Below are 16,615 nucleotides of genomic sequence, written 5' to 3'. Positions count from 1 at the left end.
TGCAGGCAGGACAAGCAGGCAATGAGACTGGTGGCACCCCATCCCCTCCCATTCCTCCCCAAGGTTTCCAGCTGACCTGTTGTACACATCCTTGCTGAGGCTCAGGGATGAGACCTTGACCTGCCGCTGGGCACTGACCAGGCAGTTCCTGGCTGCCAAGTCCCGGTGCACGAACCTGCCGTTGGAGAGATGCTCCATGCCCAGGGCCACCTGTGTGCAGAGAGACACCTGACCCCAGAGAGGTATCAGCACTGGCTGCCCTCCTCAAGGTCCCCAGCCCCACAACACTTCCAAAACTGCACTATCACCTTATGTTTGGTAGTGAGGGGCTGTGGCTTCAGAGACTCATCTTTGCTCTTGGAGATCCTCAGGAACTGCTTCAGGTCCCCCTGGGAGACAGACAGCAACTCAGAGACAGCACCTCTCCATGCAGTGCCTGCATATGGAAACCCCATAGATCCTCATCTCCTGGGCCACAGTCCCTGCCCTTTCTCTTCTGGGTCTCAGCTGGCTAAGATCAGGGAAAGCAGGTCTGATGTTTGCAACAGGTTTTTCATGCCCCAAATTGATTTCTCTCCCATGAACTCCAGGCTCCCCACAGTAGCCCTTAGCATTCGCAGCCACTCTGCAGCATGGGGTCTGAGAGCTTAACTCACTCAGCTGAGTCCTAGGCAAAAACCACAAATCGGGAGGATGTGGAAACAGACAAAGTCACCTCTGGGTCTTGCAGGAGACCCTCATTCCCCTTGAAACTCCTCCACATGCTGGGAACAGTGTTAAGCTCAATCTGGTCTCCTTACACCTTGCTTGCCCTGTGTTGCCAGCCTGGACCATGTCACACTTGCAGGCCCCATGCCCACTGACCACCCCTCCTCCTTGACCTCACTGCAAGCACTGCTGGCCAGGCCCTTACCAAGTCCACATACTCCAGGACCATGTAATGCGGCTCTGCCTCACGGCATAGCCCCAGCAGCCGCACCACATTGGGGTGGTTCAGCTTGCCAAACATTTCAGCCTCTCGCCTGAAGTCCATCTGCAGCTGCTCATCCCGTGTCTGCAGGTTCTTCACCAGAACCAGGGATTCCCCCTCACCATCCTCTGTACCTTTTGCCTTGGCCAGGAACACTTCACCAAACTCCCCCCTGCCTGGAAGTGTAGAGCAGCACATGGGAAGACAACAAACATTAGGACAGCACAGTATTTCACAGCCCAGCAGCTGCAGGCCCCTCTGCAACCCAGCATATCCAGTTTTCTGGCACATGCTGGGGTTTCAGCCACAGGTTTTCTGCTGGAGTGGGGTCAGGGCCAGCCTGGCCCAGCATACCCAGTGTTGTGATTGTCTGCAGGCTTGAACGTGGAAAGTGCATCTTGTCAGCAGCACTGTGCCGCTTGCTGGCCCCAGAGCTACTGCCCAGGTTGGTCAAGGCCACTTCTTCCTGGATCTCTGCTGTCATCTGCCCATTCTGAAGCAACGCACTACCTGCAAGGGAAGCACAAATGGCTTCAGCATCCTGGCAGGCTGTGCAGAGAATGTCAGACTGGCTATCAGCACCTTCTAGGGCTGACACTCCAAACACCCACAACTGGCAGGCAACAGAGTGGCTTCCAGACAGTCGTTTCCTCTGGGCTCATGTTTGGCCACATTTCAGGCTGCCCTGCAGCCACCCTTGAGATCAGGTGCTGAGCAATGGCTTTGGTCCCAGAGACAACCAGCTCCCTTCGGCCTTGCCCATCCCATGCCACTCAGTCATCCCAAAGGAGTGGCTACATCAAAACTACAAGTGACAAAACTCTGCAGAACAGCAACAGGAGATTGGATGGGTGAGGCAGAGAGAGGACCCTGGTTGCTATAGCCACAGTCTCTTCATGCCAAGAGACTGAAGTCCACCTGGTGCTGGCTGCTACAGCCTGACCCCCCTGCTCCTGCTCACTTCCCAGCAAACCAGCAATGCTCAGGTCCTTGGAAATCTTGAACCTGTCAGACCAGATCAGCTTGGAGTTTCCTTTACTGCCTAGGTTAAGGCAGTGCTAGGAAGCATAGAATCAGAGAATCATAGAACAGCTTCGGCTGGAAGGGACTTTCAAAGGTCATCCAGTCCAATCCCCCTGCAATGAGCAGGGATAACTTCAACCAGATCAGGTTGCTCAGAGCCCCATCCAGCCTGGCCTTCAATGTCTCCAGGGATGGGGCATCTACCACCTCTCTGGGAAACCTGGGCCAGTGTTTCACCACCCTCATTGTAAAAAATTTCTTCCTCATGTCTGGCCTGAACCTCCCCTCCTTTAGTTTAAAAAACACTGTCCTTGCAATCAACCCCAACAAGCCTTCTGCTCAGGAACTCCACTAGAAATTTCCTTGGCACATACAGAAGCCAGTGAACGGGACAAAATATTATTGCTGTAAGAAAGCAGAGAATCCTGCATTTTACAGGCAGCTTGTAGAGGAAAGGCTATATATTATAGATAACTTTTTCGATAGTATACCTTGATTTTGAATACATTTACTGCTTGGATCAGACTTGGTGCTAGGAAGCAGTACTTTCCACAAGCTGAAGTAGGCGTTTGAATGTAAAGCAGGGCACAATGCTCAGCTAAGGTGGCGGACAAATTTGCAGCATCACCCTGCATGACTGTGCATACTCCATTTCAATTAGTCCAGGAGCAAGCATTAAAGAAACACCTGGCCATGCAAAAGGATTTAGTCCCAAAATTAGGACTTGACCCAACATGAGGTAACTCCAACAGGAATCCCACTGCCCATAATTTCCATTAGGGGGTATTGTACAGAAGCATGTGTACATACATGCTTACAATGCATGTGTATAATGGAGGTACCAGCCCAACAGCACATCCTGAGTGCATGCAGCCACAATGACAGGGACTGTGGCTTTGTCATAGGTAGGCCTGGAGCTGTGAAGACTGAGATGTGTTGACTTAAGTGCCATGACTATTCTCAGCTGTCCTTTCTCACACACTGGAGTAATATTTGCAGAAGATCACAGCAAAAAAACACCATCTACCCAATAAACTGAAGCTCGGTGCTACTTACACTCTTCCTGGTTTTATGCTAATTATTCGCAAGACTGTTTGACCCTGTGCTGTCTGCACTCCTGACTGATAGTGTCTCAAGACTATGAGCTTGAAGTCAAGAGACAACCACTGCAACTGTGCCAAGAAAATATCGAAGGCTACAGAGCAAGTACACTGCCACCAAGAGACAACACCAGCAGGCAGCAATGACAGACACTTGTGAGAACAGACATCTCCATGTTTCACAGAGCTTTGACAAGACAGCAGATAAAAAAGGGACTTCAAAAATGAACAAGAAATTTAATTTATGTATCCAGCAGTCCAAAGGGAAATCAAGTGTAGAGGAGCTGCCTGCTTTGCCCACCTGCCTGCAACACTTGAGCATCAACTGGAGAAACAGACACAGCCTCACTGCCCTAGAGAAATGAGCACATGCTAACGCAAAAATCAAATGCTCCCCTCAGTCCCCACAGCTGTTAACCTCCCCACAAGCTATGTCTGTGTTCACCCAAACAAAGCACCACAGACAGAGGGACACAGATAGCAAACACCCTTGTTACGGAGGATGTGGTACACCAAGGATGTGACATTGGAAGGTGATCAGCTTGTTAGGAGTGCATTGATCCATAGGAAATCCATAGGGAGGATCCACTGCAAATCCACAAGAAGGTCAAATCTATCTGGATTCTGAGGGCACTGGAAAAGTCAGCTAGTGGCTAGCCAGGGAATACTTGTCATCAGGTAGATGCTGAGATACTTCAGGTCACCCATCTAAAGAGGGACCACATCAAAAGGAGGAAAAGAGCCAAATCTTTGAAGACTATGGTGAAGGGGGTAGCTCTACTGCAGCTGACAGCAAACACAAACCACTTATCCAGAGAGGCTATGGAAGTATCAAGAAGGAGTGCAGATGTCTGGGCAGCTGGGTCTGCTTGTAGCAGTGAGGATGCATCCCTCTGACAGCTAAACTTGTTCCAAATGAAGGGGATAAGAAGAGGCAAACTCTGGCAGAATAAAAAGAAAAATATAATAAAGATAGGCCAAAATAAAAATCGGAGACCAGCTCAAAAAAAAGATTAAAACAAATTCTTTCCCAGGAAGAACATGCTGGCCAGAGCCTGTTGGCAGAGGTGAGCTGCCTGAAACTTGTCCAGAAAAGAGCTCACAGAGGTGACAGCCACAGAGCACAAAGCTGCAGAGATGCTCCTGCATCCCTGCTCTGAGGAGGTTTCCCACAGCCAAACTTCTCTTCTGGAGGTTTAGGCTCTGTTCAAAGCACCAATACAAGAGGAAAAACAGAAGACAAAATCAGTGGTGATGTTTTGCCAGGATCCACAGCAGCTCCCACATGATCAGGATTTGGCTGTGTACTGGAGAACTGGGAGGGGGAAGCACAATGTCTGCATTTGTGGTGGTGGGGGGGAGATCCAGGGATTTATAAGGGCAGCAAACTCAACTGCACCCCATCACTTACAAGTCCTCACTGTTATCAGTGATGCAAGGACAACTGTGACATCAGGAGAAAGCTGAAACAGCTTTTAGAAATGAAAATCATGCCGCAGAGATCTCCTGGTTTCACTGAAGGAGTCATGTAGCTCACACACAATGGGGATCCAGTCCAGTCTATTTGCAGGGATTTTGTGAAGTCTCACGGAAACAGCTGTCAAAAAGCAGCTCAGCTGCCACGGGACAGGAGGGAACATCCTCCAATGGACACACAGAGGTAGGAACCAGGGTAGTACAACACGCTGCCAACCTGAAAGGGGTGCTGCTGCTCCTGGCAGCTGTTTGCCAAAACCACCAACTTAGCTACCAGCAAAGGTACAGGCCAGCTGTGGCCAGCTGCAGAGGGACACTGAGCACTGGGAGGTGCAGTCAGAGATACAATGTAAGGGAACAGTGGCACAGCTGGGAACAGGACACAGCAAAGCTGGGTCACTCTGCAAAGCTAGATGCACCAAGTCCTGTCTGGGACTCCCCCTTTCAGAAAGGTGACAGTGCAACCAGAAAGGGCACTCACAGGAACAATGAGACATACAGAAGAGCTGTGTGTTCCAGTGCAGAGCTGAGAGGTGACAAGCTTGAAAAGCGAAGAGATAGTTTTTAGATAACCTGTTACGCTCCAGAAGCCCTTGTTGGAGGATGCTGTAGAGGTTCAAAGCTTATATGGGTTTCAGAGATAACAAGATGACCTCACAGCAGGGTTCAGGGCTGTTCAGTAAAAAGTCTTTCCTCCAGCACCAGGAGCTGCTTAACAGTGATATGAATAGGCTGGCAGAGTACTACTACAATTTCATTATATTGCAATAGGGATACTCCCCTTCCCTTGGCAATGGGTGGACGTGATACCATATATGGGTGCTGAAAACCAGGAACAATGCGTACAGAGACAGCCACAATGTGGGGCTGAGATTTCACACTAACTTGCCTATTTCTCACCTGGCAGCAGGTCTCTGCCACCAGCCATTACCAAAACCCAAGAGCAAGAAACTCCAAGGGTAAGGAGGAGTCCCCTCTTCCCTGGGAGCTCCCTGCCCTTCTGTCCCTCCAGCCTGGGCTAAGGGGTCAGCAGTGAAGTCCCCATCCTCAGGAGTGCCAGCCTCACCATTCAAACACTCCATTTCAGGCTCCTCGCCCTCTGGGTGCTTCTTCAGCCTCTTGGCTTTTCTCCGCTTCTTACAGTAGAACATCAGCCCCAGCACGATAATAATGTAGGCAACAGCTGCCCCCACAGAAAGCCCAATGGTCTGGATCATCTTGTAGGGTGTGTGGCTGCCAGGTCCCTCATCCTCTTCCACTGCCGGCTTGTCTGTGGGGCAGAGAGCACGAAACTCATGAAGGTGTGGAGGGATTTCTCAAATCCTGCTCAGGAATCGGCCGGAGTAATGAGAAAAGACCCCCACCCCAGCTGCTGTGGCCACCTCCTCATCCAGCCATAGCTCACAGATTGTTCTGCATCCCTGGCAGGGGTGCTGCTGTGACTCACTGGCAGGCATGACCTGACATACAGCACCCACCGGTGGGGCCAGAAACGGGTCTTAGAGCTGCCAGGGACACCAGGAAGCCATGTCCTGACACTGGGCACCTCCCTTACCTACAACATATAGGAAGGCCTCACGGTGCTTGATGTTGCAGCTGTTGCCAGCGATACAGGTGTATTTTCCAGAGTCCTCAGTGGTGACGTCATAAATCACCAGGGAGCCATTTGGCATGATCTGAATCCTGCAAACCACACAGAGCCCTGTGCAAGCACCAGAGGGCAGAGGCAGGCTTGGGGCACCTGCAGCCCCATCTCCTCAGGATGCCTCAGCCCCATGCCCCATTGCAATCAGCTTGAATCTCAGGCTGTGCAATGCTCAAGAAAAAAATGGTTGCAGCTCAACTGCAGCTTGGCAGGATGTAGCAGAAAGGGTAACCTTGGGGCTAGGAGAGTCCAGGCTCTGGGACACAGTGACAAATGACTGTATGCCCCCCCAAACTGGGACCCCAAGACCATGCCATTGGCACCGGCATGCTGGGCAGGCACGCAGAGTGCCATGCTGCACCACACTGCAGTTTGGAACGGAGGCTGTGTACCTGGGCAGGAGCTTGCCAGGATCCAAAATCTTGTCCTTCCCTTTCCACTGGATGTGCGGCACGGGGTCCCCCTCTGCCTGGCACTGGAACATGGCTGTGTGTCCCTGGTACACTGTTGTGGGCTCTGGCTCTAGCTTGAAGGTAACGTAAACTGAAGGCAGAAAGGCCAACACAAATGTTGTCATGTCCTCGGAATGGTGCTGAGCTCCCACAGGGGAACAGGGCCAGCACTGGCACATACCCTCTCAGGCTGTATGCAAAGCACTGACAAACCAGAGACTCATGTGCCATGGGGCAGATGTGGGGGTCAGGCCAGACATTTCTTTCTCTGCATGGACATGCCAGTTGGGTACCACCCAGGCAAACCCACTGCAAGGTCAGCACAGCAGGAAACCTACCTGCCTGCCGTAGAGCCCTCACCTGCTACCACAAGCTGCACGGTGGCACGGATCTCACCCTGTGGGCTGTTGGAGGCGATACACGTGTAATTCCCTGAGTCACTCCTGCTCACCTTGTGGAAGGACAAGATGCCAGCGTTGTGGCTGACATGGGATGGCAGGCTGCTCCCATCTACAGGATGCAAGAAGAGGGACATAGCAGTAATGCACAAAGCACTGTGCCACATGAGGTACACCAACACAAAGCTGCTGGGGCCTCAGGTCAGAAACAGACCCAGACCCAGAGTCCTCTTTACCTGTTTTAGTCCACTGGATGGTGGGTTTTTCCCGGCCAGTGGCTGAGCAGGAGACTGTCACCTCCTTATCAAACTCCATGCACTGCAGCGGCTGGGGTGGAGGGGTGAACTTCAGCTTCTCTGCAACAGACAAATGTGCTGTTAGAACCGCCCCCAGCCACAGGAGGCAGCGGAGCTGGGGCGTCTCACACCTGCACCCTGCCAGGCAGAAGAGCTCCCCACAAAAAGAGAATGTGGAGTGCTTGTCAACATACCTAGCACATGCACCCGTGCGTATCCCTCAATGCTGCCTGCCGGCGTGCTGCTCACGCACTTGTAAATGGTCCCATCATATACCTCCACGTTGTTGATGCGCAGCGTCCCATTTTCAGAGATCTCAAACCGTGAATCCTGCCCAGAGGGAGGTAAGGAGGGAAGGGAGCAGGGCAGAAATGATACTGTCACCAGCACTGGGCTCAGACTTTGCTTGTGGCACTCCTGACGTTCCACATGCTCACACTGTTCCTCAGATAGACACAGCTCTGCTGAGACCCACATGGAGAACTGAGACAAGCTGCAGTGACAGCTTTCTGAGGGACATCTCCCTTGTCACTGCCCCAAAAACACAGAGTTGGCTGCCAGACAAGTGGCTACAGACAGCCCGTTTTGCACCCATACACCAGTAGGATGGAGATGGTGCCAAGAACATGGCCAAAGTGGGGTGACAGGGGTGCTGGGCCTATGATAAAGATGATCAACAGCAGTAGGAGGAGCTGAGCAGGTGCCTGTCAGAAGAGCCCATGAGCAACAGCAGCAGCTTGCCCCATTGCCTCACCTCGGAGATGGAGACACCGTTGCGGTACCAGGTGACAGTGGGTTTCAGGGAGGCCTTGCTGAGGCAGTGCAGGTATCCTGGCTTGCTCTCCTCCAGCTGGCTATCCTTGGGCATCTCCACCCACTTGGGTACCGCTGGGCATGGAGGCAAAGGGTTACACAAGGCCACTCACCAGCCCTCTGGTCAGCACCAGCGCAGACCAGACAGGAAGCATGCAGCCAGTCATGGGGCTCTGCAGCCCAGCTACAAGAGATGCATTTCTCTGCGTCAGTGAGGTGATGCATCATCCCACCTCCACTCACCCCAACCCCCCCATTCAGTGCCTTTTTCTCTGCCCCCAGCCCTTCTCAGAAAGCTGCCTACTAGCCACAGTGATGCTCAGCTCCTGCTTCTTCTCTCCAGCCTTGTTGGCAGCATGGCACGTGTAGGTCCCCGCGTCTGCCTCTGTGATACTCGTGAAAATGAGCTGCTCTGCCTCTTGGTGCACCCTGCCAGAGGTGGGAACTCGTTCCTGGTTCCTCTCCCACCAGACGTGAGGCATGGGTATGCCTCGTGGGGGAATGCAGGCCACATGGTGCCCCTGGTTTGCCGTCAACACCTTCGGGGAGAAGGGTACCATTTCTTCGATCTCTGAGAGGAGCAATAGACAGCAGGGCTCAAACAGGGCAGGAACATGTAGCAAACCCACCGTTATCATCATCTCCATGGGAGGCACCAGCCAAGGGAGAGAGCATACAAGCTATGTTTGCTTCCCTCATCTAGTCATTTCACAAATAAACCAAGCAGTTCTCCATGTACTGACCCATCACTATATTGTCACATCACTCCAGAGTGACACTGCAACTCTGGGACCCACTGCCCTCCCTGCCACCAGCCCTAGGACCTTACCTGCTAGCTGCAGAGTCGCCTTCAGCACAAGAGGTTTTCCTCTCTGCCCACGGCCAACGCACTTATAGACACCAGTGCTGCGAGCCCTCACCTGGGTGATCAGCAGGGAGCCATTGGTGAATACGGTGGTCCTGGGCACATGGGGAGAGGCAGGGCTCAGTGGGCATTTCTGCGGGACATGGGCCAGAGCCAAAGCCCCATGATGTCCTACATGAGCACACGGAACTAAAAGGAGACTTTATGTCTATCAAAGCTTCCCACTGTGGGGGAAGCAGCACAGGAGATGGTAGGACACATGCTTCATGGAGGAAATGAGCTAACAGAAGTCTCTTTCTGTGGGAAGAGCTGACTCCCACCAAAAGATGCATCACCAAACTGGGCCAGCTCTGAAAGCTGACAGTCACAAAAGGGGACATGGGGCACAAGGTGGCGCCCGGGAGCTGCCAGCCCACTGGGCATCTGGAACCGAGAGTTTACTACTTGCCTTGCATAGTCTGGCTGACAGACATCCTGGGCTCCATGATCACCACCCATGGGCAGCCTGGGCTGGGAGATGTCCCCAGCTCTGGTGATTGCCCCATGTGTAGGTGTCTGGGGCTCAGAGGATCACCATGTACTGGTATCTGGGGGTGCCATGGGAGGTGTGCCTGAGTCTGTGGATCTGGTCTGTGGGCATCTGGTACTGGGACACACCCCTGACTCTAGGAATTGTCCTAAGGGGTTGTCTGGGGCTTGAGCTGTTCCTGGCTCCATAAAATAGCCATACATGGACATGTGGGGCTGGGAAACATCCCCAAGAATGGGGATCACCATGTGTGGGCATCTGTGACTGACAGACCCACACACTCATTGGAGGACAAACTGCTTGCTGAGTCCTATGCAGATAAAGGCCACGCACAAGTACCGAGGCCCCATTCAACCCAAGCCAGCCAAGCTGAGAAACCAATTTCCATGTCCAGATGGATGCTGAATGCTTGCCCTCAGGCATAGCCAGGGTGTGGCCTCTCTCTGGTGCTTCTGGAACATGGTGCCCCACATCCTCCCACCCTTGCCCATGTCACTGGGGTCCCCCTATTACTTGGATCTGTTGGTGACAGGGCTGTCTTCAAAAAGCCACTCCTGTGTGGGAGGGGGCACAGCTGCAAACTGGCAGTCAAACATGGCCTCTTCGTTCTTGGTCACAATGAGGTCCTGAGGGACGATCACTGCCTGAGGAAAGCTCTCATCTGCAATGGCAGAGACCACAGGAGGGTGAGAAGAGCAGAGTGGCCTTTCGTGACCCTTCACTAGTGCCCTGAGAGAAACACAAAGATGAGCTGGGTGCTCCCTGAGAGCACACAGTGTGCCTGAGGAGAGAGACATTGTGCCAGCACTGCTGTAGTTATACAGCCAGAGCCCAGGACTGCATGCAGTAGCTGCACTGGAAAGAGACCCTTCTGCTTACAGAAAGGCCCTGAACACCCTGGGCTCCTACCAAATGGATTAAATCTGGCATTGGAGAGCAAATTCCCTTGTCCAAATCAATTCCAAACACCTCTCCAATGACAACATCTCCTTTCTCTGGGCCTCGCCTCCAAAGGCCAACAGGGTGTCTCACCCACAGAACATCAGAGTGCCAAAACCAGCAGCACCTACAGCTTCCAGGATCCAAGTCTTATTAAAGGAGGGAAAATCCTGGTGCTCCAGTTCCACAGAATCACAGAACAGTTTGGATCAGAAGGGACCTTCAAAGGTCATCCAGTCCAACCCCCCTGCAATGAGCTGGGGCATCTTCAACCAGATCAGGTTGCTCAGAGCCCCATCCAGCCTGGCCTTCAATGTCTCCAGGGATGGGGCATCTACCATCTCTCTGGGAAACCTGTGCCAGTGTTTCACCACCCTCATTGTAAAATATTTCTTCCTCATGTCTGGCCTGAATCTCCCCTCCTTTAGTTTAAAACCATTATCCCTTGTCCTATCACAACAGGCCCTGCTGAAAAGTCTGTCCCCATCTTTCTTAGAGGCCCCTTTTAAGTACTGAAAGGCCACAATAACGTTTCCCTGGAGCCTTTTCTTCTCCAGGCTGAACAACCCCAACTCTCTCAGCCTGCCCTCACAGCAGAGCTGTTCCAGCCCTCTGATCATTTTTGTGGCCTCCTCTGCCCCTCTCCAACAGGTCCATGTCTTTCCTGTGCTGAGGGCTCCAGAGCGGGACACAGGACTCCAGGTGGAGTCTCAACAGAGCACAGCAGAGGGGCAGAATCACATCCCTCAACCTCCTGGCCATGTTCCTTTTGATCCAGCCCAAGATAAGATGTGCTTTCTGGGCTGCAAGCGCACATTGCTGGCTCTTGTCCAATATTCCATCTATCAGTATCCCCAAGTCCTTCTCCACAGGGCTGCTCTCAATCCCTTCATCCCTCAGCCTGCATTGATATCAGGGGTTGCAATGACCCAGGTGCAGGACCTTGCACTTTGCCTTGTTGAACCTCACGAGGTTCCTATGGCCCCACTTCTTGTGCTTGTCCAGGTCCCTCTGGATGGTATCCCGTCCCTCAGACATGTCAATTGCACCACTCAGCTTGGTGCCATCTGCAAACTTGCTGAGGGTGCATTCTATCCCAATGTCTGTGTCACTGATGAGGATATTAAATATACTGGTCCCAATATGGACCTCTGAGGGACATCACTTGTCACTGGTATCCATCCAGACATTGTGCCATTGAGCAGTACATTGACCATACATCTGCTCCACAATGACACAGGGGCAAATTTACACCTGTAGACAGGGTAATGTTCAAACACGGCCAGGCCTGTCTCTGGAAAGAGGCTTCACACAGATAAAACCACACCAGCCTGACACTTCCCCTGCAGCCTGACTCCCATCCTGCAGCAGAGGGAGGACTCTCAGCAAAACAGTAAAAGAGCTGAGCCCCCAGCCCTGAGCAGCCAGGACACAACTCACCAATTATATTCAGTGTGAAGTTGTTCTGGCTGCAGATAGAGCCGACAGCACTGCGGGCACAGCAGTAGTAGAGACCATTGTCGTCAGGGCTGGCATTCTGGAGGGTCAGCGTTCGCTCCTTGTTGCTGACAATATAGGTACTGCGGCCGTCAGGGAGGGAGGTACCATCCCGAAACCACTGCCATGCAGGACTGCAAGATAGGGACAAGAGGGTGAAGGGGTGCAGGACACCGGCAGGGCTCCCCAGAGAGCACGTGTGCAGAGGAGAAACCCCAGAGATGGCCCATGTCGCTGGCTCTCTGTCCCCACTGCTGTCCCCAACACAGACACAAAGCCATGAGACATGCAGCCAAGTGGACGGGACATGACTGGAAAGCAACGGAGTGACTGTAGCACACCAAGCAGCTCAGTGACTGGACTGTGGCAGCCCGTCCTTACTGTGCTCCTTGCTATGAGGCTCAGAGGAAGCCATTTTCCTTCTCCCCCAGGGCTCAGCCACAGGCTCAATCCTGTCTTTCGCCTTCCCTAGACTCTACTGAATCCTCACAGGAGAGAGGAGAGAAAGACAGAGAGAGAAGGGAAGAGCAGGCAGAGGAGATGCAAGGGGACCCCTGACAGGGTCCATTCCTTGCAAGGCAACCCTTACCGCGGGTGGCCATCAATGTGACACCGCAGGACCACTGTGGAGGATGGCTGAATCTCAGCTATGCTGGCCGGTTGCTTCAGCACCACATTGCCTGTCTCAATCCCTGCAGGATCAAAAAATATCAAAACAGATGGCTCTCCAAACCTACAGAGCCCAGGTGGATGCCAACTCAGTAGTAGTCAGAGCAGGTAGCAAAGGCACAAGCACAGAATCACAGAATAGTTTGGGTTGGAAGGGACCTACCAAAGGACATCTAGTCCAACTGCTTCAGTGAGAAGGGACATCTTCAACTAGATCAGGTTGCTCAGAGCCCCCTCCAGCCTGGCCTTGAATGTTTCCATGGATGGGGCATCTACCACCTCTCTGGGCAACCTGGGCCAGTGTTTCATCACCCTCAGTGTAAAAATTTTCTTCCTCATGTCTGGCATGAATAACCCCCTGTCTACTTTAAAACCATTACCCCATGTCCTAATGTAACAGGCTCAGCTAAAAAGTCTGTCCCCGTCTTCCTTAGAAGCCCCTTTTCAGTACTGGAAGGCCACAATAAGGTCTCCCTGGAGCCTTCTCTTCTCCAGGTTGAACAGCCCCAACTCTCTCAGCCTGTCCTCACAGTAGAGCTGTTCCAGCCCTCTGATCATTTTTGTGGCCTCCTCTGGCCCCTCTCCAACAGGTCCACGTCTTTCTTGTACTGAGGGCTCCAGAGCTGGACACAGGACTCCAGGTGGGGTCTCACCAGAGCAGAGCAGAGGGGCAGAATCACCTCCCTCGACCTGCTGGCCACGCTCCTTTTGATGCAGCCCAAGATACGATTTGCGTTAAGCCTACATGGAGTAAAAGGAACGCCCACCCTGTAAATGTCACACTTTGCCCTGTGTAGCTGTTCTCTGAGGGATAAGTGTGGCTCTGAAAAGATCTGCAGCGCTTAGGACACACTTTGTGCAGTAACATTCCTATTTCATATATACAAATAGGGAAGGCAGCGGAAGAAAGCATCTCTGATAGCCTTGGGGACATCAGAAGACACAAATGGTCTAGAAGGTACGAAGGACATGGCAGCTGGAAAGGAATCTTACTTGCCCTGTATGACCACCATCCACATCCACATTAGCAGGCAGCCTGGTAAAGCTTTTCCCAGTCTTGTGCCCTCCCAGGTTAGTGGTTTGCCCTGTCCCTGGTGGGCAGCACCCGACTGTGGTGTGTTCCTGGCTGCCCTCACCCCACACTCACACTTGATATTGAAAGATGCGTTGGCTGTGCGAGCCTCTTCCCCAGTGAGCAAGTTCCTCGCTATGCACTGGAAGTCCCCAGCATCCCGGTGGCGATCAACAGCAGCAAACTGCAGGTTGCTGCCTTCCTTGAAGCGCTGATCCGTGTCCTGAATGGGGAGCCCATTCTGCAGCCATTCAAACTCCACATTGGCTGGTTCCTCCACCTCACAGCGGAGGATGGCACTGCGGCCATGCAGGGCATCCTGGGAGTATGGCTCCTTGGTGAAATGGATCGTTGCCCGAGCCCCCACAGCTGCAAGACAGAAAAAGAAGGGCACATTTAGAGCACAGGCATTGGGAAGAAAGGAGTAGGTGAGCACGAGCTCTTCTCAAGGGTCTCCAGACCGTTGAAACCGCCACGCTACAGGAAACACACCCCAAAGCACATCTGCCAAACACCATCCCTGAGTGGGAGTTTAGACAGATGTGTGCTCAGATTCCAGCACAGCCACTCTGAGGCTGTCTCTCCAGCAATCACTGGGACAGGGCTGCCTGAGCTTGCCACAAGCCCAGGAGAGCCCTCTGCTCCCTGGGGACATGGGTGTCAGGAGTAAGCTCTCCTGAACCACTGCTGAGTATTTCTATGTTGAAGATGTCTCTGCTCATTGGAGGGGGTTGGACTAGATGATCTTTGAAGGTCCCTTCCAACCTAAACTACTATATGATTCTATGAGTGCTGGACTTCCAGCCTGAACAGTGTATGAGCCAGAAAGACAGTCATGAAAACACCAGAGAGCAAGCAGCTTCCTGGGCAGCACAGATGTTTCTTTGAGCTTCTCTTGTCCTGTTTTTTTTGGGACATAAGTCCCAGCCATGCGTCAAGATTGGCCCAAATCAGAAACACCCATAGACTCTTTCAAAGCTTCTCCCCTTGGGATCATGTCTCCATCTCACCTCCACATCCTCAGAAATTACCGAGAAAAAAAATTGGTTTGGAACAAGGATTGCCCATAGAAATAACACAGCAGCTGCTGGAGCACAGCACAAAAGGATACAGCAGTGACACCCCAAGCTTGTGCTGGGGACTGAACCCACTTGCAAGTAGGAGTGGAAACAAGGAATTCCAACAGTCGACCCCACGTTCTGATAGAGGCCATGGGGTGGCTCTGGAGAGCTGGAAGCACCTCTTTGCAGCGGTTGAAAAGCCCAAGAATCTTCCTTCACACACTAACCCTCACCCAAGAGCTCAGCGTCCCAGGGACAGAGAAACCAGTGCTTCCCTGGGCATCGCCTGATGTGGCTGCCAAAGACCGTGCTTGCCTATTCCTAAATCTGTCTGTAGTCTGGGTGCAGCAGCCATGCAGGCACTCAGCTCTGCGGCCAGATGGCTGCAGAATGGAAAGCAGACAAAGGGCAATTCAGCACATACCGATCGCTGTTGGACTTGGTTCCCAGCACCACACTCTGCAAGGGAAGAGGCCAAGCCAGGCAGATTTCAAGCATCTTAAGAAGAAATCTGTCATGAAGGCCAACAATAAAGTGGTCAAAACAGTAAGTTCCCACCACCGCAAGGAAAACGGCTTCAGAAAGGGGTCACCTGGATGAGTTACATGAGCAGAATCCAAGCCCATCTGAAGGGCAGTTCATCTTTGGAGGGTCAGCTGCATCATGCTGCCTGGAGTTTGTACAAAAAAGGGCCAGCACAATTGCATTTCACTCAGTGCTGGTCAGTTGAGAGCTTCAACAGCCTCACCACATGCCTCCTGTTGCCTCAGCATCTCCCATGTCCACACAAGACGACCTGGCTTTGTGGACAGGGGACATGATGAAGGCTTGGCAGCAAGCTCCACATTGGAAGCAGGGATTTTACAAGGTGTCAGGAAACACTGGGATCCAGTTCCCCAGAGAAACAGGAGAAACTGTTTATGTCCTTATGTTCCATCCTAGGGAAACAGACAACTATTTCAGCTCAAGTAAGATTTTTGTGATGAACACCTCATGAGAACAAGTATAAAAGCCAAAGCAAAAGGAAACTAAAGAAATAAGTGCTAACGTACAATAAAACCCATAAACTTGTGTTCTGTTTTGACAATAGTATCCAAGGTGCCATGGATGGACTGCCTGCACGTGCTGGAAACCACTGTCCCAACCATTTATCAGATTTGGGCTGCAAGGAATCCATCCCTGAATGAAGAGACTGAGCACACCCTCAGCAAGTTTGCTATGATATTGGGAGGAGTGGCTGATACACCAGAAGGCTGTGCTGCCATTCAGCGTGACCTGGACAGGATGGAGGACTGGGAAGAGAAGAATCTAGTGAAATTCAACAGAGGCAAGTGCAGGGTCCTGCACCAATGGAGGAATAACCCCATGCAGCAGTCCAGGTTAGGGATTGACCTGCTGGAAAGCAGCACTACAGAGAAGGACCTGGGAGTTCTGGTAGACAACAGGTTGACCATGAGTAAACAACGTGCCCTTGTGACCAAGAAGACCAATGGTATCCGGGGGTGCATTACAAAGAGTGTGGCCAGCAGGCCGAGGGAGGTTATCCTCCCCCTCTACTCTGCCCTGGTGAGGCCACATCTAGAGTACTGTGTTCAGTTCTGAGCTCTCCAGTTTAAAAAGGACAAGGAACTACTGAAGAAAGTCCAGCACAGAGCTACAAAGATGATGAGGGGTCCACAGCATCTTTCTTACGAGGAAAGACCGAGACAGCTGGGTGTGTTCAGCCTGGAGAAGAGAAGGCTGAGAGGGGTCTTATTTATGCTTATAAATATCTCAAGGGTATGTGTCAAGAGGATGGGACCAGACTCTC

General features: G+C 52.3%; 1 protein-coding gene across 2 annotated transcripts in view; it reads right to left on the bottom strand.

Annotated features, from left to right (window-relative positions):
* PTK7 (protein tyrosine kinase 7 (inactive)) overlaps window positions 1-16,615 on the bottom strand; it is a 43,685-nt gene that overhangs the window by 1,904 nt on the left and 25,166 nt on the right. Inside the window, exons 2-18 of one of the 2 annotated variants that reach the window (XM_065834390.2) lie at window positions 13,820-14,113; window positions 12,593-12,695; window positions 11,947-12,137; window positions 10,081-10,228; window positions 9,003-9,133; window positions 8,478-8,744; window positions 8,115-8,248; window positions 7,555-7,690; window positions 7,301-7,420; window positions 7,027-7,176; window positions 6,607-6,757; window positions 6,125-6,252; window positions 5,636-5,839; window positions 1,325-1,480; window positions 914-1,146; window positions 309-389; window positions 77-228 (exon numbers count right to left, since the gene is read on the bottom strand). In XM_065834390.2, coding sequence (XP_065690462.1) covers window positions 77-228; window positions 309-389; window positions 914-1,146; window positions 1,325-1,480; window positions 5,636-5,839; window positions 6,125-6,252; window positions 6,607-6,757; window positions 7,027-7,176; window positions 7,301-7,420; window positions 7,555-7,690; window positions 8,115-8,248; window positions 8,478-8,744; window positions 9,003-9,133; window positions 10,081-10,228; window positions 11,947-12,137; window positions 12,593-12,695; window positions 13,820-14,113 — 2,779 coding nt within the window. The remainder of the gene's footprint in view (window positions 1-76; window positions 229-308; window positions 390-913; window positions 1,147-1,324; window positions 1,481-5,635; window positions 5,840-6,124; window positions 6,253-6,606; window positions 6,758-7,026; window positions 7,177-7,300; window positions 7,421-7,554; window positions 7,691-8,114; window positions 8,249-8,477; window positions 8,745-9,002; window positions 9,134-10,080; window positions 10,229-11,946; window positions 12,138-12,592; window positions 12,696-13,819; window positions 14,114-16,615) is intronic. The other variant, XM_071805822.1, reaches the window with a different exon arrangement.

Source organism: Patagioenas fasciata, chromosome 3, assembly GCF_037038585.1.
Source record: "Patagioenas fasciata isolate bPatFas1 chromosome 3, bPatFas1.hap1, whole genome shotgun sequence".
NCBI classification, from domain to species: domain Eukaryota; kingdom Metazoa; phylum Chordata; class Aves; order Columbiformes; family Columbidae; genus Patagioenas; species Patagioenas fasciata.
The sequence above is the reverse complement of the archived record's forward strand: the minus strand, read 5'-3'. Positions and strand labels throughout refer to the sequence as shown.